General features: G+C 37.4%; 3 protein-coding genes across 4 annotated transcripts; all 3 read left to right on the top strand.

Annotated features, from left to right (window-relative positions):
* Nucleotides 1-363: 363 nt before the first annotated feature.
* On the top strand, nt 364-2,812 carry LOC107801766 (transmembrane 9 superfamily member 11-like). Its single transcript, XM_016625155.2, has 2 exons — nt 364-490; nt 642-2,812. The coding sequence occupies exon 2, from the start codon at nt 665-667 to the stop codon at nt 2,636-2,638; it is 1,974 nt and encodes a 657-aa protein (XP_016480641.1). The 5' UTR covers nt 364-490; nt 642-664; the 3' UTR covers nt 2,639-2,812.
* An 8,548-nt stretch (nt 2,813-11,360) lies between these two features.
* Nucleotides 11,361-21,825, top strand: LOC107762922 (wall-associated receptor kinase 2). Its single transcript, XM_075236025.1, is given in 6 exon segments — nt 11,361-12,981; nt 13,152-13,411; nt 13,414-13,594; nt 19,809-19,940; nt 20,288-20,355; nt 20,951-21,825. Coding segments are annotated over 6 exon segments (1,974 nt in total). The 5' UTR covers nt 11,361-12,455; the 3' UTR covers nt 21,758-21,825.
* On the top strand, nt 13,487-18,770 carry LOC107762924 (uncharacterized). 2 transcript variants are annotated; one of them, XM_075236617.1, is made up of 4 exons: nt 13,487-16,042; nt 16,235-17,990; nt 18,078-18,195; nt 18,285-18,770. In XM_075236617.1, exon 2 carries the CDS (start codon nt 16,246-16,248, stop codon nt 17,317-17,319), a length of 1,074 nt encoding a protein of 357 aa, XP_075092718.1. In that variant the 5' UTR covers nt 13,487-16,042; nt 16,235-16,245; the 3' UTR covers nt 17,320-17,990; nt 18,078-18,195; nt 18,285-18,770. The 2 variants fall into 2 exon arrangements, with proteins under 2 accessions (XP_075092718.1, XP_075092717.1); XM_075236616.1 differs by having other exon boundaries at nt 13,588-17,990.
* Nucleotides 21,826-22,192: the final 367 nt, after the last annotated feature.

Raw genomic sequence — 22,192 nt, 5'->3', positions numbered from 1 at the left:
TTCCCCACACATTTTACATGGTTTCCTCTCCTCTAGGGGCCTGTTTCTGTCTAGATAATTTTATCACATCAAATAAGACATATCTATATGGTCAATACAATATTTAGCTTTATTTTTCTTTTTCAGCAGTTAATATTTAGCTGAAATTGAAAAAAAAAACAATTTTCCAAAGTTGCAGTTACAAACAATTATTTAGAAATTGAAATTGTATTTGAATATAAATTTAACTCAGTTGAAGTTTAAAATAATATTAAATGTAATTTGTAAATGCAAATATTGTTTTGTGAATAATTTTATGTATTTATTTATATTTACAAACAATATAATGTCCAAATGCCCACTAGATGACTAGAATCTCCATTCTATTGATTAGGACATAAGTCAGTCATTTCGCAAGTGGGCCCTCAATCTCTGCTCATATAAATTCTTGACTTCCAGATCTCTTCTTCTTCTGTCGCTCCACAATCTCTGCTCGGAATACCTTTTGGAGGTGAGTTAGATCTCTACATTTTTCACCTAAACCCTTTAATATTCCCTGTCATTTTCTTTTTCTGTAAATTTTCTTGTTTTAAAGACTGAATCTTGAATCTTGTGTAAAACCCCACTTGGAAACTCCACTGATCCTGGCATTTTACCTACAGATCTGATCAAGAAACAACTAAAAATGAGATCTTTAGACAAATTCAAGATTTGGGTTTTGTTTATCTGCTTAGCATCTGAATTGGGTCATGGGTTTTATCTGCCTGGTAGTTACCCTCGCAAATATGGGGTTGGTGATTTTTTGAATGTTAAAGTCAATTCATTGACCTCAATTGACACTGAGTTGCCTTATAGTTACTATAGCTTGCCTTTTTGTCAACCCCAAGAGGGTGTTAAAGATAGTGCTGAGAATCTTGGTGAGCTTCTTATGGGTGATAGGATTGAGAATTCTCCTTATAGGTTTAAGATGTATACGAATGAGACCGAGATTTTCTTGTGTCAAACTAAATCTTTGTCTGGTGAGGAGTTTAAGCTTTTAAAGAAGAGGATTGATGAGATGTATCAAGTGAATTTGATTCTTGATAATTTGCCTGCTATTCGTTATACGAGGAAGGACGGTTATTTCTTGCGTTGGACGGGTTATCCGATTGGGATTAGGGTTCAAGATGCATATTATGTGTTTAATCACTTGAAGTTTACTGTTCTTGTTCATAAGTATGAGGAGACCAATGTGGCTAGGGTTATGGGTACTGGTGATGCAGCTGAGGTGATCTCGACGATTGGAAATGGTGGATCGGAGGCACCTGGTTACGAGGTTGTTGGGTTTGAGGTTGTTCCTTGTAGTGTCCAGCATACCCCTGATTCAGCCAAAAACTTGAAACTGTACAGTAAGTACCCAACTCCAATTAAGTGCGATCCTACAACAGTCGCCATGGCTATTAAAGAAAACGAGCCTGTGTCTTTTACTTATGAGGTGAACTTTGTCGAAAGTGACATCAAATGGCCGTCAAGATGGGATGCTTATTTGAAGATGGAAGGTGCAAAGGTGCACTGGTTCTCTATCCTTAACTCACTTATGGTGATCACTTTCTTGGCTGGAATCGTGCTTGTAATCTTCTTGAGAACTGTTAGGCGGGATCTTACAAGGTATGAGGAACTCGACAAAGAGGCCCAAGCCCAAATGAACGAGGAGCTATCTGGGTGGAAACTTGTAGTGAGTGATGTTTTCAGGGCTCCAAGTAATCCGGCGCTTTTGTGTGTGATGGTTGGAGATGAGGTTCAAATCCTAGGGATGGGTGTTGTGACTATCATGTTTGCTGCCCTCGGATTTATGTCCCCAGCTTCCCGTGGAACATTGATTACAGGCATGCTATTCTTCTATATGATACTCGGGGTTGTAGCTGGTTATGTTGCTGTTCGTCTTTGGAGGACAATCTTCTGTGGCAATCATAAGGGCTGGGTTTCAGTCTCATGGAAAGCTGCTTGTTTCTTCCCCGGAATCGCTTTCTTCATTCTAACCACATTGAACTTCCTGCTATGGGGTAGTCACAGCACAGGAGCCATTCCGTTTTCTTTGTTTGTCGTCCTCATTTTACTTTGGTTCTGCATTTCAGTTCCTCTGACCCTGCTCGGTGGTTATTTTGGGGCGAAGGCTCCTCACATTGAATACCCCGTTCGAATCAACCAAATCCCACGTGAAATCCCGCCACAAAAGTATCCATCTTGGTTATTAGTTTTGGGTGCAGGCACCCTTCCTTTCGGTACTCTTTTCATTGAGCTCTTCTTCATCATGTCGAGTCTTTGGATGGGTCGTGTGTACTATGTCTTTGGTTTCCTCCTCATTGTCATGATCCTCCTTGTCGTGGTTTGTGCTGAGGTGTCTCTTGTTCTTACCTACATGCATCTTTGTGTGGAGGACTGGAAATGGTGGTGGAAATCTTTCTTCGCTTCTGGATCAGTTGCTATATACATTTTCTTATACTCCGTTAACTATCTAATCTTCGATCTCAAGAGCTTGAGTGGTCCTGTTTCCGCCACACTTTACCTCGGATATTCTCTCTTTATGGTCTTGGCAATCATGCTCGCGACAGGCACAGTCGGGTTCCTTTCCTCTTTCTGGTTTGTACATTACTTGTTCTCTTCAGTGAAGCTGGATTGAAGAAGTCTTTCGGGCAGAAAGAAAGAGATAGCATTTAAAAAACAACCATTCAAGAAACAGATGCAGATGTCCAAGTCATTCTTGTTATTGCCATATTATTGTCATTTTGTAGGATATTTGGAAGATAAAGGCCATAAACTCCTCAAGTTTTGTTAAATTCTTTAATGTTGAAAATGCTTGCATGATAGTCACTGTAACTTCATTGGTTGGTAGAATGCATATTGGTTGTGCTCTATGCTTAAAAATGTAACTAAAAAAAACAGATAACCCGGTGTATAAAGTATATTGCGTTCACGCAGGAAGGGCCGCACCCTAAGGGGGTTTGATGTAGGCAGCCTACCCTGATGCAAGTATCAGTGGTTGATTCCACGACTCGAACTCGTGACCTATAGGTCACACGGAAACAACCTGACCGTTGCTCCAATGTTCCCATTCACGCTTAAAAATGTAATCTTTACTTAAAAGTTACTGAACCTGATTATTCATAATCTCCAAGAAGATCCACAATCTCCATAAATGAGTTAACTGTTTAATTACGGGAACTTGAGTGACCATTTAAGAAATTAACTCTACTTTTTCACTAGGCTCACCAAGAGCCCTTGTTCTATCTAGGCTAATAAATCTCTCACAGCAGTTCATTCCTGTGTTCAAGCCAAATTTCAAATATAGAATATATTGCTGGTACATCTACCTAGAGTAAGGCTCTAGTCTGAGCCTGGTTACAATGGTATTTATTCTCCTTTCAAGGGAGATCCTTTCTAGAGGTTGTCCGTCTACGAATTAGTGATCCAACTGGGCACTTCTAGTTTTTCCCCGATAAAGGTCCCATAGAATTGCGCTTTCTTAGTACATGGCCTTTCATTAGCGGTCTTACATTTTACAACACAAAGTTACTTGGTGTTCACTACTACTAATAAGGGCGGAGGCCGCAACACAGTCAGATAGTGCTTTATTACACCTGGTGATTACTTCTGTGGCCTTATATCTAGAAATTGGTCACTTCTTAAAAATTTAAAATGTGATCTGATTATTGGCTGTGAATGTTGAATTTTCAAACCATGTATGGCCACTTTCGAATTTCAGATAACTGGTCTAGTGTTGAAAAATGTGGCCAACCTCAAAATAAAATGACACAGAAGTGACTGTTTGGTAGTGTTAACATGCTCAGACCAATGGGCACAACACCACAGAGCTTCCAAGGGTACAAACCACTAGTATTGAACTTAGTTATCACAAAGCAACAATTGCTCAAAATATTAGGGGAACCTTGGAGTAACGGTAAAATTGTCTACATGACAGGGGTTCGAGCCGTGAAAACAGTCACTAGTACTTGTATAAGGGTAAGTTATCTACATGACATCCTTAGAGTGTGGCCCTTCTCCGATTCCCAAACCTTGCATACTTGAGTGACAATTTAAGAAATTAAATATACTTTTCACTAGGCTCACCAAGAGCCCTTTGTTCTAGGCTAATAAATCTCTCACAGCAGGTTCATTCCAGTGTTCAAGCCAAATTTCAAATGTAGAATGTATTGGTGGCATATCGAACTAGAATAGGGGCTCTAGTCCGAGCATAGTTACAATGGTATTTTATTCTCCTGTCTATGGAGATCCTTTCTAGAGGTTGTCCATCTACGAATTAGTGATCCAACTGGGTACTTCAGTTTTTCCGGATAAAGGTCTATAGAGTTGCTCTTTCTTAGTACATGGCCTTTTATTACCGATCTGTCATTTTATAGCACAAAGTTACTTGGTGTTCGCTACTGCTAATAGGGTGGAGACCACAACAGAGTCAGATAGTGCTTTATTACACCTGGTTGATTACTTCTGGGGCCTCATCTAGAAATTGGTCACATTTTTAAAATTAAAATTGTGGTCTGATTATTGGCCTTAAATGTTGAATTTTCAAACCATGTATGGCCACTTTCGAATTTCAGATAACTGGTCTAATGTTAAAAATGTGCCAACTTCTAAATAAAATGACTCAAAAGTGACTGTTTGGTAGTGTTAACATGCTCAGACCAATAATGGGCACAACATCACAGATCTTGCAAGTGTATAAACCACTAGTATTGAGCTTGGTTATCACAATGCAGCAATTGCTCAAGATATTATGGGAGTCTCGGAGCAACAGTAAAGTTGTCTATAGGTCAGCGGTTCGAGCAGTGGAAGCAGCCACTAACACTTGCATTAGGGTAGACTGTATACATCACACCCTTAGGGTGCGACGCTTTTCGAATCCTGTGTGAATACGAAATACTTTATGCATTGAGCTGGATTTATTAACGGTAAAATTATTGAAAAGCACACTATTGCCAAATGTATTGGTGGTAGTGCACTTTGGTACAATATATAAAGTATAAACAACTCTGCATAGCTGGTTGAAATACACACTTCTAAAAATGGTGCCATCTAAAACAGAAAGCATACTTGTGCGCAAGACCTCCACTATATATTAACAACAAATTACTCGCTCCGACCTTTCTTTATGGTCATAGTTATTAAAAATAATTGGTCCAAGATATTTGTTATTTTCGTAAATTAAAAAAGAATTAATTTTTTTGTTCACCTTTAACTTACTCGGATAAAAGTGGAGAGAGATAAATATAGTGAAAGCAAAAATAGTAGTAATAAATTGAGATCTGTTATGAATATATTATATTATGGATGTTCATTTAGTACTCTGTTGTAAATAAGCTTCCTAAAGAAGTTTATCCATATGAGACTCCGCCATAAATACATTTATCTATTTAGTACTCTATTGGAAATAAGCCTCCTGAAGAAGCTTATCCTTTCGGTACTCCGTTATGGATAAGTATTACCCATGATAGAAGATTATCTATATCTGGCACAACAGTTTAGAGCAACAGCTTACACAGCAGCTTACAAGCAGCTTACACAGCAGCTTCCTTTCTTCTATAAATAGAGGAGAATTCAGTTCATTATGTACAGAAGTTTGAAGTTTGAATAATATATCAGTTTCTCTCTATACTTGTCTTTACTTTACAGTCTTTATTTTATAACACGTTATCAGCACGAGACTCTGCCATCTCGAGAAACTACTTTGAAAGTATCAGAGAATATGGATAATCCTCAAATTATGTTTGGATTAAAGACCAATCATGAAGATATTTGTGTAGTTGATAGTGGAACAACCCATGCCATATTCAAAGATCAGAAATACTTTTCTTATTTGCATAAGGAAAAAGCAAATGTTTCTACAATTTCTGGTAATATAAGTTTGATTGAAGGCTCCGGAAGAGCTATTGTATTTCTGTCTAAGGAACAAAACTTATTATAGAGAATGCATTATTCTCCTCCAAGTCCCGAAGAAACTTGTTGAGTTTTATAGATATCCGCCGAAATGGATATCATGTTGAGACAATAGATGAAATGAATGTGGAATATCTTTGTATTACAAAGAATATTTCTGGCCAGAAATGCATTGTAGAAAAGTTACCAACTTTATCTTCTGGCTTATATTATTCAAAGATTAGTACAGTTGAAGCATACTCTATCGTAAACCATAAGTTTACTGATTCAAATACTTTTGTGCTTTGGCATGGCCGTTGGGCCATCCTGGATCAATAATGATGAGACGAATTACTGAAAATTCGAGTGGGCATCCATTAAAGAACCTGAAGATTCTTACAAATAATGAATTTTCTTGTGATGCTTGTTATCAAGGCAAAATGATCACTAGACCATCACCAATGAAGGTTGGTATTGAGTCCCCTACCTTCTTAGAACGTATACATGGGGATATATGTGGACCTATTCACCCACCAAGTGGGTTGTTTAGATATTTTATGGTCCTGATAGATGCATCTTCAAGATGGTCTCATGTGTGCCTATTATCATCTCGCAACCTGGCGTTTGCAAAGTTATTAGCCCAAATAATTCGATTAAGGGCACAATTCCCAGATTATCCTATAAAGGCTATTCGCCTTGATAATGCTGGAGAATTCTCATCTCAAGCTTTTGATGATTACTGTCTATCAGTTGGGATAAAAGTTGAACATCCGGTAGCTTATGTTCATACTCAAAATGGCCTTGCAGAGTCATTTATTAAACGACTGCAATTGATAGCAAGACCACTACTTATGAAAACAAAATTGCCCACTACTATTTGGGGCCATGCTATCTTGCACGCAGCATCACTTATCCGTCTCAGACTAACACATTATAATAAATATTCTCTGTCACAATTAGTTTTTGGTCATGAACCAAATATTGCCCATCTACGAATTTTTGGATGTGCTGTATATGTGCCAGTAGCACCACCACAACGCAGTAAGATGGGCCCCCAAAGAAGGTTAGGAATATATATTGGGTTTGAATCACCCTCTATTATTCGCTATCTTGAACCATTGACGGAAGATTTATTTACTGCTCGATTTGCAGATTGTCGATTTGATGAAATAAATTTTCCACAATTAGGGAGAGAGAAAAAGGAAATCAAAAGAGAAATTATGTGGAAAGTTTCATCATTATCTCACTTTGATCCACGTACCCCTATATGTAATTAGGAGGTCCAGAAGATCATCCATTTACAGAATATAGCAAATCAAATGCTAGACGCATTTACTGATTTGAAAATGATAACTAAGTCACATATCCCTGCAGAGAATGTGCCTATCCGAATTGATGTCCCAGCAGGACCATCTATTAGCATGAGAGCTAGTGAACCTAAAGCATGCCTGAAGCGTGGTAGGCCTATGGGTTCTAAGGATCGAAATCCTAGAAAAAGAAAATCAAAAAATGATCAAAATGATATTATGAAGGGATCTCCTGAAGAGACCCAAGATCTGATTAGTTATGAGATTCCTGAAGAAATCAATAAACCCGAGACTCAAGTGAGCGAAGAACTTTTAATAAGTTCTACTGGTGATGGGATTAATTTAAATCGATCTGAAATAGTGGTGGATAATTTTTTTGCATATAATATTGCACTTAACATTATGCAAGATAGTGAGAATTTTGAACCCCGATCTGTCGAAGAATGTCAACAAAGATCTGATTGGCCAAAATGGTAAGGGGCAATTCAATCAGAATTGAACGCACTTGCTAAAAGAGAAGTCTTTAGACCAGTAGTCCAAACACCTGCTGGTATAAAATCAGTTGGTCATAAATAGGTTTTTGTGCGAAAAAAGAATGAGCAAAATGAAGTTGAAAGATACAAGGCTCGCCTTGTCGCACAAGGATTCTCACAACGACCTGGAGTCGATTATGAAGAAACATATTCACCCGTTATGGATGCCATAATATTTCGATATCTCATCAGTTTAGCCTTACGTGAAAGGCTTGAAATACATATGATGGATGTGGTTACAGCTTATCTGTACGGGTCACTTGATAATGAGATTTACATGAAAATCCCTGAAGGATTTAAAATGCCTGAAGCATATTCAAAATCTCGGAAAATGTACTCAATCAGATTACAAAGATCTTTGTACGGTTTAAAACAATCTGGGCGCATGTGGTATAATCGCCTCAGTGAATATTTGTTGAAAGAGGGTTACATAAATGATGTTATTTGTCCATATATTTTTATAAAGAAAATGGCATTAGAATTTGTTATACTTGCTGTTTATGTTGATGACATAAATCTTGTTGGAACTCCAGAAGAGCTCCAAAAGGCAATTGAATATCTTAAGAAAGAATTTGAGATGAAAGATCTTGGAAAGACAAAACTTTGTCTTGGACTACAAATTGAATATTTAGCAAATGGGATCTTTATGCATCAATCTGCCTATACAGAAAGGGTCTTAAAACGCTTTTACATGGACAAAGCGCACCCATTGAGTACACCAATGGTTGTTCGATCACTTGAAGTGAATAAGGACCCGTTCCGACCTCCAGAAGAGGATGAGGAACTCCTGGGTCCTGAAACACCCTATCTCAGTGCAATTGGTGCACTTATGTATCTTGCTAATGCTACAAGGCCTGACATAGCATTTTCTGTTAATTTACTAGCAAGATATAGCTCTTCTCCTACACGGAGACATTGTAACGGGATTAAGCATATATTGCGATATTTAAAGGGAACTCTTGATATAAGTTTGTTTTATGCTAACAAAGATAGTGCAGATCTTGTTGGTTATGCAGATGCAGGTTATTTATCTGATCCCCATAAAGCTAGATCTCAGACCGGGTACGTGTTTATATGTGGAGGTACTATCATATCATGGCGCTCCACAAAATAATCTATTGTTGCTACTTCTTCAAATCATGCTGAAATAATAGCCATTCATGAAGCAAGTAGGGAATGCGTATGGTTGAGATCAATAATTTATTTTATTCGAGAAAAATGTGAGAAAAGACCCACAATTTTATACGAAGACAATGCTGCATGCATAGCCCAATTGAAGGGAGGATTTATAAAAGGAGATAGAACGAAGCACATTTCACCAAAATTATTCTACACACACGATCTTTAGAAAAATGGTGACATTGATGTGCAACAAATCTGTTCAAGTGACAATCCGGCAGATTTATTCACCAAATCTTTACCAACTTCAACTATTGAGAAGATGGTATACAAGATTGGAATGCGGAGACTTAAATATTTGAAACAAGGTTTTCATCAGGGGGAGTAAAATACGCGATGTACTCTTTTTTCCTTATTAAGGTTTTTTTCCCACAGGGTTTTCCTTATAAGGTTTTTAATGAGGCAGCTAGCAATGCGCATTACTAAATATGTGTACTCTTTTTTCTTCACTAGAATTTTTTCCCACGGGGTTTTTCCTAGTAAGGTTTTAACGAGGCACATTATCTTTTAATGAACATCCAATGGGGAGTGTTATGAATATATTATAATATGGATGTTCATTTAGTACTTCGTTGTAAATAAGTTTCCTGGAGAAGTTTATCCATATGAGACTCCGCCATAAATACATTTATCTATTTAGTACTCTATTGGAAATAAGCCTCTTGAAGAAGCTTATCCTTTCGGTACTCTGTTATAGATAAATATTACCCATAATAGAAGATTATCTATATCTGGCACAACAGTTTAGAGCAGCAGCTTGCAGAAGCAGCTTACACAGCATCTTGCAGTAGCAGTTTACACAGCAGCTTGCAGTAGCAGCTTACACAGCAACTTCCTTTCTTCTATAAATAGAGGAGAATTCAGTTCATTATGTACAGAAGTTTGAAGTTTGAATAATATATCAGTTTCTCTCTATACTTGTCTTTACTTTACAGTCTTTATTTTATAACAATTCGAAAGATATGTATTTGAAGGGAGTATATTTGTTATAAGGAGTGTGCAAAAGTCAAACATGACAAGTAAAACGGACAGATGAAAATAACTCGGAGAGATCCACAATTTAAAGAGAAGAAAAGCACTATGGCACGAAAAAACATTTGACAAATAATTTTATAGTATCTTAATTTGTTAACCTTTAAAACATTTAATTGTATTTATTTATTTATTTATTTGTTTAGAATTATAATATTTGGGCCAGTTTGTTCACTAATACCATAAGATATCTACAAGGTGACAATCATGTTCATGCCCTTACATGGTAGGGACAAGGAATATTAATTCATTACTAAATGTGGGATGCTAGAAAGCAATTTTCTTATACGTTAACATAGACATTTATGGCTCGTTTGGTATGAGCGATAAGGGATAAGGGATAATTAGTCCCGATAATAAATTTGAAATGCGTTTATTCCACGTATGATTGGAATAAAATCACAGTATAACTAATTTTGAGATTAGTTATCCCGGGACTGTAGTATTATTTTTATCCCTATGGAAGGATATTATAACAATCCCCAACCAAACGACCTCTTAGGGATCAGTCATGCTCATGCCCTTACAGATGCTTAACCCCACCTTAGTTTTTGTCCTTAAAGACTTTTTAGGATTAAAAAAACGTGTTCTTAAAAATCTGCAGACACCAAAAATAGTGACCCCAAACACTATTTAAAGAGAAAAATATGATCCCTAAATTTACACTTGTGGATTATAATAATTCTAGTCACTATGATCCCTTAAGGACCTGTTATTTGAACCTCATTGTTATTGGCTTTTAGTGGCAGAGCCTATAACGTGTGTATCGACTAAGTTTTTTGGTCGCTATTGACTTTTATGGACCATGAATCACACTTTTAGGGACTAGTTTTTCAGTTGCTACTAATCATTTTTCTTGTGGTGAAGTGGAAAAGTAGAATATATGAGTAGAAAAGGAATATACTTCTCTATTTTTGTTTATCTCATATCTCTGTTTATACTTTTCTTTCATATATGCCCCTGTCGTCCAGCAAAGTTTTATATTTACTCATGTTTTAACGGACATGACAACTGGCATTGTGTGATTAAAAGAACCAACCCAAAAACAAAAAACCCTCAAACCCGAATAAAAAATGTTAGGCTTGGGAAAAATAATATAAGTTCACAAGAGTGGGTTGCTTTAGTGGTAAGCACCCTTCAATTCCAATCAAGAGGTTGTGAGTTCGCGTTACCCAAGAACAAGGTGGGGAGTTCTTGAAGGGAAGTAGCCGAGGGTCTATTGGAAACAGCCTCTCTACCCCAGGGTAGGGGTAAGGTCTGCGTACACACTACCCTCCCCAGACCCCACTTACCCTCCCCAGACCCCACTAGTGAGATTATACTGGGTTGTTGTTGTTGCTTCTCACTAGACATGGAAAAACAATAGTAACAATAGCTATAACAAAACAAGTGAAGAATAAGAACGATTATCCCAGAAAACTAGCTTACTGTTCATTTTGACTCAAAATTTACAGTAACAGTCCATCCAACACGATCTCTACTGTTCAACTAAGAATAGGATGTTAGAAACTCCCTGTAACAAGTCAGCTCGATCCAACAATGATGAATCAAAACGCAAATTGAAGTTAACTGATCGCACAAAAATTCTGCAGCAAAAATGAATTTTTCTCATCTGGTCTTCTCTCTTTTCAAAACGGCCGCCCATCTCTATTCTTGTAAAACAATCATATTGAACACACATATTTAAAACATAAGTGAGCCATAGAAAGATAGGTTTGATCCAAAGATCTTAATTTTTTCATCCACAAGGGATAAGGGCAACCTAGTGCAAAAAGTATCTGCATTCACGCAGAGCCGCACCCCTAGGGTGTGATGTAGACAACCAACCTTAATACAAACATTATTGACTGTTTTCACGGCTCGAACCCGTGACCTGTAAGTTACATGGAGACAACTTTACCGTTGTGCTCCTCTTCCACATGGGATGAAAAAAATAAAATATCAGACATGAGTTTCACTTTCTATTAGAGATTGCAAACAACAGAAACAACTATTCCATATATAACACCAAACCAAACAAAACAAAACAAAAAAAAGAAAAGAAGAAAGAAAAGTAGAAGAGAGAGCATCCACATACTGAAAGTGCACCCCTTTGTTAATGCTCCATGTGGAAGTCAGAATCATCTCGAGTCTAAGTCCAAAGATAGTGTACTATTTTTGCCTTATCTTTTGATAGCCGTAGTGTCCCGACCAGCTTGCGTGCACCTGATTAATTTCATGGGATACCTGCAACAAGTACAAAGTAACTCTACCCACCAAGGCTTGCATAGATAGGAAGAAATCATCTAGTGTTTTTTACCTCCGCTGGGATTTGAATTTGAGAGCTCATGGTTCTCGCCAACTTCATTAACGCCACACCCTTAGGCGTTATTTTTGCCTTTTTCTCTTATATGTTCCACTTGTAAAGTCTTTTTCTTCTTTTTCGTTTGTGGAGAACTGGGGTTTCCAGAACTTTTGCCATTATAATATAAGATTCGACCAGAGAAGGCGTGCAGTAGCATCAGCATATACGAAGATGCAGATTACCACCATGTGGTCATTTTTTATTCTTCTTATTGGCCTGCTTCTTAAGGAAACAACACAAGTTTCAGCTATAAGAATAAGATCACTATCAGCAATATTATCTTCATCAAAGCCTGGCTGCCCAGAAAGATGTGGCAACTTAACCATTCCTTATCCATTTGGGATAGGAAAAGGGTGTTACTTCGATGAGCCATTTGAAGTGAGGTGCAATAACAACACTGCTTTTAGTCGTGGTCTTAATGATAGATCTGTGAAACATATATCCATGGACACCATCACGATTGTTATTCCTTTCAGTCCTTACCCCTACAACAAATCATCTGGAAAGAACCTTTACGGTGATGAATACAGCACGGGAAAATCCATCTACGAGTATTTCAGTGTTTCCATCAAGAATAATTTAGTAGCCATTGGGTGTGATATTTATGCTTATATCAAAGATTTAGACAACACTAGCAGACGCCAAGACAATATTGTAAGTGGATGTGCTTCTTTCTGCGACAGTGGTGGAGCTAAAGGTAAGTAAACGGTTTATATGAATTTCTTTCATCAGAAAATTATATTGTGTATGTAGGGTAAAATTATACTTTTTTGGGTATATATATTATAAATTGTTGAATTCCCTTAACATAAGGGAATTATCTAAGGTGGTAGCAAAAGCGGTTCAAAAAGTGTTTTTACGTTATAGGTTCACTGCTCTATGACTCCAATAATGCTTCATCTTCAGCTTCATCAACTTATTGCACTGGGAATAACGGTTGTTGTCAGTCTGCTTTTTCAAGAATGCCAATAATTCTCTTTGCCTCCATACAAACAATGAACACGGAGAAAACATCATGGACATCTAGCAATTGCACCTATTTCTTAGTTGTGGAAAAAGGCATTGCTGAATCTGAATTCTCTCAATTACTTGGTAAGTGCAAAAAAGATGATTATTATAAAGGAAGGCAAGGCAGGCGGTGAACTGGGTAATTGGCAGTGTTAGTTGCAACAAAGCCACCAGAACGCCAAAATATGCATGCGGAAAGAACAGTAGGTGCGTTGATGACACTACTAGACCTACTGAGGGATATTGATGGAATTGCTCTCCTGGTTATCAAGGCAACCCTTACCTCCCTAATGGATGCCAAGGTACTAATTCCCGTATCCAACTTTATCTGGATCTAACTTATATATTACCCCCTCCATTTTAATTTATGTGTCTTTCTTTTTAATCTATTTCAAAGAGAACGTCGCATTTCTATCTTAGACAGATCCATGATATGAACTTTATGGGTTTGAATTTAAGATTCTACAGCATGTGATCTAGTTTAATGGGTCTGAGATTTATTATTTGTATTCATTTAGTGCGCTTTTCATACATACGGGTTTTAAGCCAAAGCTACCAGGTTTAGACAAACTCGTAGCTTAGTAACTAGATCCTGGTTTCTATGTTTAGTAAAGTTTTTAATTCCAGTATTCATATTTATAACCCTTAATAACACTCATTTATAGGAATGAAATAGAATGTGTAAAACCACAAGATTCAAGGGATACTTTTGGCATGATATATACACCTTTTGTTTAAAACAACATTCAAAAGTATTCCTTATACATTTAAACTTCTTGGTCAATCAAACTGAGATACATAAAATGATATAGAGGGAATTACAATGTCAGAATAGTTTTCACCACTGGCGTATTTTAGCTTATTTTAGCATGTAACATGTCTTATTTTTGAGGTAACTAATCTCACTCTTTATGGATAATTACTTGTAGTTATCTTTTAGGTGACCTAAAAGTGTAAAAAGTTCTATACTGTCAGTGTACAGAAGTTAAACTCTTTTTTCTTTCACTAATTGGAAGGGTAAAGAGGATATGGAGGTGAGGCTTGATACGCAAGTCATCCCCAAGAGAGGTAGTTTCAAGTATCTATAATACAAGGTAACGGGGAGATTGATGAAGATGTCATCGTATCGGAGCAAGATAGATGAAGTGGAGGCTCACTTCTGGTGTCTTGTGTGATAAGAATGTGCCGCTCAGACTTAAAGGTAAGTTCTATAAGGTTGTAGTTAGACCGACTATGTTGTTTGAAGCAGAGTGTTGGCCGGTCAAGAACTCTCATACCCAGAAGCTAAAAGTAGCTGAGATGAGGATGTTGAGGTGGATGTGTGGGCATACCTGGTTGGATAAGATTAGAAATGAAGTTATTCGGGAAAAGGTGGAAGTGGCCCCTGTGGAGGATAAGATGTGGGAGGCGAGGTTGAGATGGTTCGGGCATGTTAAGAGGAGAAGTATAGAAGCCCCAATGAGAAGGTGCGAGCGGTTAGCCTCGGTGGGTAGCAGGAGGGGTAGAGGTAGGCCTAAGAAGTCTTGAGGATTATTAGGCGGGACATGGCGCAACTGGAGCTGACTGAGGACATGGCCCTAAACAGGAGGGTGTGGAGGTCAAAGATTAGGGTAGAAGGTTCGTAGGTAGTCGAGCGTTTCTATTTGTCTTACTAAGTTGGTTAGTATTAGTGTTAGTATGATATCTTTTATCCATAGACGGCTATTACTACCTAGAGTTTGCCTGCATTCTTGGATTCAATCTTATTTCATCTTGTTGTTATTCCTACTTGTTGCAATTACCTTTTCTTTTTAAGTCGTTCTCTAGCCGAGGGTCTATCAGAAACTAGGGGTGGACATTCGGTTTTTGGTTCGGTATTTAAAAACTTCGATTCAGTATTTCGGTATTCGGTTTATCAATCGTGTATACCAAATACCGTACCAAAGTAGTTCGGTACGGTTCGGTATTTCTTACTTTGGTTCGGTACGGTTTCGATTTAACATATTAACGGAATAGATGATGTAGATAGAGTGGACAGTGGACTGGACATTTGGACACGATGTGCTAAGCTAGCTGTTGCCTGCTAGACAATACTAGAATTTATGTTTGATATGATATTTGGAAGAAATAGAGTAACAGCAAAAGTGCAAAACCAACATTCCAAGCATCTGCCATCTATGATGTAACAAGCATCGGCAAAAATCAGTCAACTAACGAAATAGAGTAAGAGGAAAACTTCAAGAGTCTCTATTGAATAGATCTAAGCAGTGGACAAAACCACTGCTGTAAAATGGAGAAAGATGGTGGATCCTCCGAGCTAAGCAAGAAAAAGAGTGTTGTTACCTCAACTGTTTTATTGTCTCCAAAATTTTCGGTGAAGAAGGTATCAAGCACAATATCCAGTCAATGTTTAAAAAAGCGCCCGCTTCCTCGCTTTAAGCGAGAAGCGAGGCGAAGCGTGAAGGGCAGCGCTTCAGCAAGGTGAAGCGACTCAGGTCAGTAAAAGCGACCGCTTCTCTGTAAAAAGCAAGAAGCGGGGGAAAGCGAAGAAGCGCCCGCTTCTCTGTTTTAAAATACCCAACCCTATTAAAAACGAGTTTTTTGGATTAAACACTGGCCTGGACTTCTTCAACAGCAGCGACTAGGGTTCTTCAACTTCCAACAGCAGCGACTTCTTCTTCTTCATCTACTTCTGATTTCTGAAACAATCTCAAAGTATCAACTAGGGTTGTTGTTCTTCTTCTTCAACTTCAAGTTCAAGACTTCAACAGGTATGTTCTGAGCTTCTGCTTTTCATTCTTCTTTTTCTTCTCTTTCTTTCTAAACGTCCAAAAAGCGGCGAAATGCTGGCGAATTTTTTCCAGAAAATTACTGCCCAATTTTTCCAGTTTTTAACAGAGAATTCCTCTAATTTTTATATTCTTTATTCTTAGTTCTTATTGCATTTCTTATGTGTTATGTAGTTGTTCTTTTAATGGCGCCAAAAGAAGATAGGAAAGACTCGGCTTGGGCTTACTCTGCAAGAGTTAGCGAGACCAACAAGATGGCAATTAGATGTCTTTTTTGTGATAAGATTTCAAATGGGGGAATCTATCGTCAAAAAACGCATCTAATCGGTGGTGATCCAAATGTCGCATCTTGTCCTAAAGTTCCGTCGCATGTGAAAGAAGAATTGAAAGCATTCCTTCAAAAAAAAAAAGAGTTAAAGACTCAAATGATTCATGAACAAGAACTGTATAATCTTGATGATGACGATGATGACATAGAAGAAGGTTTCGATGCTTCCTCGCTTCCATCAAAATCACAAAAGCAAGGAAGGATGCAAACAATATCTTCTAGTTGTGGATCTACTGGCAAGACCAAAGGTCCTATGGATTGTTACTTCTCACAAAAATCCAAAGATAAGGAAAGAAAAAGTGGTAATCCTCAAATTGATGCCAAAACGATTTTGAGGGATCGTGCAATTACAATGTTTGCGCGGTGGATGTATGATGCAGGTCTTCCTTTTAATTGTGTTAATTATACTGACACTTTTTCTGCTTTTATTGAGGCCGTAGGCCAATATGGTCCAGGAATGAAGCCTCCAACTTATCATGAAGTTAGAGGTCCATATCTAAACAAAGAGGTGGAAGAGGTGAACAAAATCGTGGAGGAGCACAAAGTAGAATGGAACAAGTTTGGTTGTTCCATTATGATGGATAAGTGGACAGCAAGAAATGGAGAAATGATCATCAATATATTGGTGAATTCTCCTAAGGGAAGCCTGTTTTTTGAGTCCGTTGATGCAAGCGACTCTTCGACTGATTCAACCAAAATGTACTCCTTGTTCAAGAGTACAATAGACTCTATTGGAGCAGAAAATGTTGTTCAAGTTGTCACGGACAACGCCAGTGAAAATGTTAAAGCTGGTGATTTGATGTCTGTTGGGTACCCGCATATTTATTGGACTCCGTGTGTAGCACATTGCATTAATTTGATCTTCGATGACATTTTCAAGGAAAGACCCTTCAGTTCAGTCTTTAATCAAGCAATTAGAGTGCATTCCTAAATTGTTCAAAGGCCTTTATTATTGAATATGATGAAGAGATTCACTAAACAAAGAAGCTTGGTGAAACCTGCAAAGACAAGATTTGCTACCGCTTTCTTGACTTTGCATAGGATGTATGGGCAAATAAACAATTTGAAGAAATTGTTTGTTTCAGATAAGTACACTAACAGTGCCTATGGAAGAGAAGCTCGAGGGAGAGAATCTACAGATATTATACTTTCTCCTTCATTCTGGAACAATGTGGTTCATGCATTGAAGATTGGTGGTCCTTTAGTTAAAGTGCTTCGTTTTGGTGGATGGGGAGCAAAGGCCACCAATGGGCTACCTGTACGAAGCAATGGATAGGGCAAAGGAAGCTATTCAAGCCTCTTTTAGTGATCACAGAAAATACAAAAGAGTCTTTGAGATCATAGATAAAAGGTGGGATGGTCAGCTTCATCGCCCTTTGCATGCAACTGGACATGTTTTGAACCCGGAACTGTTTTATGACAATGAAGAGAGGATTCTAGGAGATGAACCTTTGTGGAATGGATACATTGAATGTATTGAGAAGTTGATACCTGATTTATCCGTGCAAGATAAAATAAAAGAGAAATTTAGTAATTATAGTAATGCTGAGCAACTTTTTGGAAAAAACATGGCGATTAGACAAAGAAAGATGAAGTCACCAGGTAAGCGAGTGTTTATATGTTGCTTTATAGTTAATAAGTTATTTCTTTATCAATATTATGTTTTGAAAATTTGTTCTACTTCTATAGTTGAATAGTGGAAGCAATATGGCCATTCCACTCCAGATTTACAAAAGTTTGCCATCAACGTTCTAAGTCTACATGTAGCTCATCCGGGTGTGAAAGGAATTGGAGCGTGTTTGAACATGTAAGAACTAAGAAGAAAGATTTAGTATATTGAAATAATTAAATTATATCTCAATTGTCCTAATCTTACTAATTACTTATTATTTGCAGATTCATACCAAAAAGAGGAACAAACTAACCTTGAAGCGTCTCAATGATCTAGTCTTCATTAAGTACAATAGAACATTGAGGCGTCGTTACAACGCTCGCAATGTAATTGATCCAATTAGTTTGGACAACATCGATGATACTAATGAATGGCTAACTGGAGTCCTGGAAGATCATGCAGATTAAGAAGTATTTGAGGATACTTCTGATTTCACTTGGGGTGATGTTGCGGAGGCGCGTGGAATTGGGGAGAGGATTTATGGTTTGAAGGGGAGTACCTCAACTTCAAGTTCACAAAGGAAGGGAAAAGAGGCAGCTACTTTGTCCCTAGTTGATGAAGAAGAAGAAGTTGAAGAAGATGACTAGCAATATAATAATGATAGTGGAATACAAGAATTTGACAATCTTGTAGAAGAATAGGATGCTCATTTTGTGCTTTAATTGATGTTACTCTTTAGTTTTTTAATTGAAGTATTGAACATTTGCTTACAATTACATGTGTTGTCTATGCAGTATTTATTTTAAATTTTTTTTAAAATTCCGCTTCACTTCAAAAAAGCGAGTGCTTCGCTTCTCGCTTTAAGCGAAATGGGGGTTGTTTCTTTTCCTCGCTTCACGCTCTTCACAACACTGCATCCAGTAACAACTCCCCAAGAAAAGCATCTCAACTTAACGGTAGGACTAGTCTTACACCAAGCAAGACTGGGCAAATCAGTCACGAAAATGTGATAAAGAAGACGTTGCACCTTAGAGAAACAAAGAACAAAAGCCACTCTTCCTAGGAAAATAGTAATGCCAAAGAATCCTCAGATAGAGATGGTCCAACTAGGGAACACGGCTTGCCTCGGATAGAGATGGTCCAAAACTTGAGAGAAATCTAGGTTAGAAAATAGAAAGGGAAAGGGGGTAAAACTTAAGAGCGGATACTGCCCGTAAGTCTGGGTGTGGGCTTAGGCTTATTGGGCTGGAAAATAAAAAAAAATTTAGGCTTGGACTAAAATATTTCGGTATTTCGGTATACCGAAATACCGAAATATCAAAAACTCAATACCGTATACCGTATAGAACTACCGCAATTTCTGTACCGATTATCGAAAAAACCGAAACCGAAATACCAAATTATTTCGGAATTCGATTTTTCGGATTTTATGCCCACCCGTATCGGAAACAGCCTCTCTGCCCTTCCAGGGGTAGGGGTAAGATTGCTTACATCTTACCCTCCCCAGAACCCACTTGTGGGAAACTACTGGGTTTGTTGTTATTGTTGTTGTTAATTGAAAGAAACATAAAACTACTACCATGCCTTGTAGTCCAGTGGTACCAGTGAGAATTTATCATATAATAGCTGAGGGTTCAATTCCCACTATCGTCTTACCTCCTTCCCCTTCCCTAATCCCCTTGTGTAAACACAAGCATAATATTAGACCGTTGATCAAGCTTGTTGATAACAAGATCAAAGAACTTTGAGCCATTCATTGTGTTGTATCTCTTTCTTACCTTTATTTGATTTGATGTTAATTTCCACAGACATCAACGAGTGTGCAAGTCAAAAAGGGAAGCATTCATGTCCCAATGATGCTCGTTGCATAAATACTCCTGGCAGTTTCCTTTGTGAGCCAAATGATGTGAAACATATGCTGACTATACAACTCTCCTTAGGTATTATATAACTCTCTTCTTTGTCCTATATTTTTGTTCTCATTTTTCTTTTTGTTAAGTAAATTATGCTTTCCGCAACTTTTTGTTTGAGACATATCACTCCTTGAACTGTCAAATAGATTCATTATCCTTTTCATGTTATGACCTGACTAAGAACTTTATACTAACATTTATCCTAGCTAACTGCTCTTTAAGAATATTAGAAGCTCAGTTATCTTAATCTAAGTTTTAAAATTACAAAGGGCCTGGAAAAGGAAAATTATGGAAAATAGGAGGAGCACCAGTTCAGGGTGTTCTAGAAATGGATTTATGTTTCTTTTGTATGAAATTGGTTTTCTCACAAGCAGGTGTTGTAGCAGCAGTTACTTTTGTAATCTTGATAGCAGTTTGTCTTTGTCAAAGTCAATACCTTTATGTAATGTTTTCTCTATCAATCTAACTTTTAAACTATTACTTTATTTTTCTTCCGTTATTACTAGTATAATATACTCCCTCTGTTCCATTTTATGTGGCACTATTTCCTTATTAGTTTGTTCCAAAAAGAATAACATCTTCCTATATTTTCGAAACAATTTAACTTAAAGTTTCTCATTTTACCTTAAGGGGTCGTTTGGTACAAGGGATAAGGTGGGATAAGATGTGGGATTAAATTTATACCGTGTTTGGTTGGAGGTTCTGATAAATTTATACCTCCAACCAAACACGGTATAAATTTAATCCCACATCTTATCCCACCTTATCCCATCAAACTTAGGATTATTTTATCCCACCTCCCATATGGTATAAATTAGTCATGGGATTATAATCCTGGGATTATCCCGGGATATTTTTGTTTGTTGTTGTACCAAACGACTCCTAATAGCATGCCTTTAGAACCACATAAATCTCATGGCATGTTTAAGACAGTAGATTCCAAAAGTCTTTCTTTTGTTATTAAAATGCGTCCCAAAAAGATACGCCACATAAATAAAAAAGGAGAGAGTAATATTTAAATTTACTATTTCTGACAGGTACTTGGTTGTTGTTTAGAAATTGAAGTTCCGTTATTAGTTTATGAATACATCTCTAATGGAACCTTGTCATCCCATATTCATGGAAACCTTAGTCACAATTCTGATCCTACTGTCTCAAAATCATCAACAATAATACTATCGTGGGACCATCGCTTGCGAATTGCTGCAGAAGTAGCAGGGGCCCTTTCTTACATGCACTCATGTGCTTCTACTCCCATTCTTCACAGAGATATCAAATCAAGCAACATATTATTAGACGATACTTTTAGAGCAGTGGTTTCTGAATTTGGACTTTCAAGATTATTGTCCGTTGACAAGACTCATTTAACAACACTAGTAGGGGGTACATTTGGTTACATGGATCCACAATATTTTCGATCTGGTCAACTTAATGACAAGTGTGATGTCTATGCATTTGGTGTAGTTCTTGCAGAGCTTCTGACAAGCCAAAGAGTTGTCTCTTCATACATAATAGAAGAACCAGGTTTGGTCAAACGCTTTACATTATTATTGAAGCAAAATCTCATTTTTGAGATTTTAGACACTGAAATTATAAAAGACCTTGAGGATCAAAAAGTGATTCTTGCTGTGGCTAAGCTTGCCAAGAGATGCTTAAATTTTAATGCACGGAGAAGGCCATGCATGAAGGAGGTGGCAGCTGAGCTTGATCAACTAAGAAAAAGGGGGCAAGATATACCTCATGATGAGTGTTTTCAAGATAACTTTTCTCCAAGAAGTGGAAGTTCATATAGTTGTAAATCTGATTGTACAGAAGAAGATATTCATAAACTCAGTGTCTCATGATTAACCGAATTATTTTTGAAACGAAAGTTTGTAATTTCTATAACTACAAGTTTTATTTCATGTAATATTGAAGTAATTGCATTGAGACATAATTAAATGAATATTTAGCAATGACTTGCCATAATATTAAGTTGTTGACTTGTTGTAATACGATGAAGATAATTGTTATGATTTTCTTTTATTATCATTTATTATATTTTTGGCACCTAGCTACTTTAATAGAAACGAAAGAAGGTTGCTTGAAATGGTTTGCCTGTGTCGACCTCCAGATGCTCCGGTACATAGGTACAAAAGCATGGTGAGTGATGGTGCTAAAAGGGGGACGAAGGGGGATGAGGTAGACCTAAAATCGCATAGAAGAAAATGGTTTGGAAATACCTACAATTTCTTGGAATCCATGCAAACTAAAGATAGGGCACAATGGAAGAAAAAGAT

The sequence above is a fragment of the Nicotiana tabacum genome, chromosome 18 (genome assembly GCF_000715075.1).
Source record: "Nicotiana tabacum cultivar K326 chromosome 18, ASM71507v2, whole genome shotgun sequence".
In the NCBI taxonomy this organism is placed as follows: domain Eukaryota; kingdom Viridiplantae; phylum Streptophyta; class Magnoliopsida; order Solanales; family Solanaceae; genus Nicotiana; species Nicotiana tabacum.
This window is presented reverse-complemented; position numbering and strand designations above follow the sequence as displayed.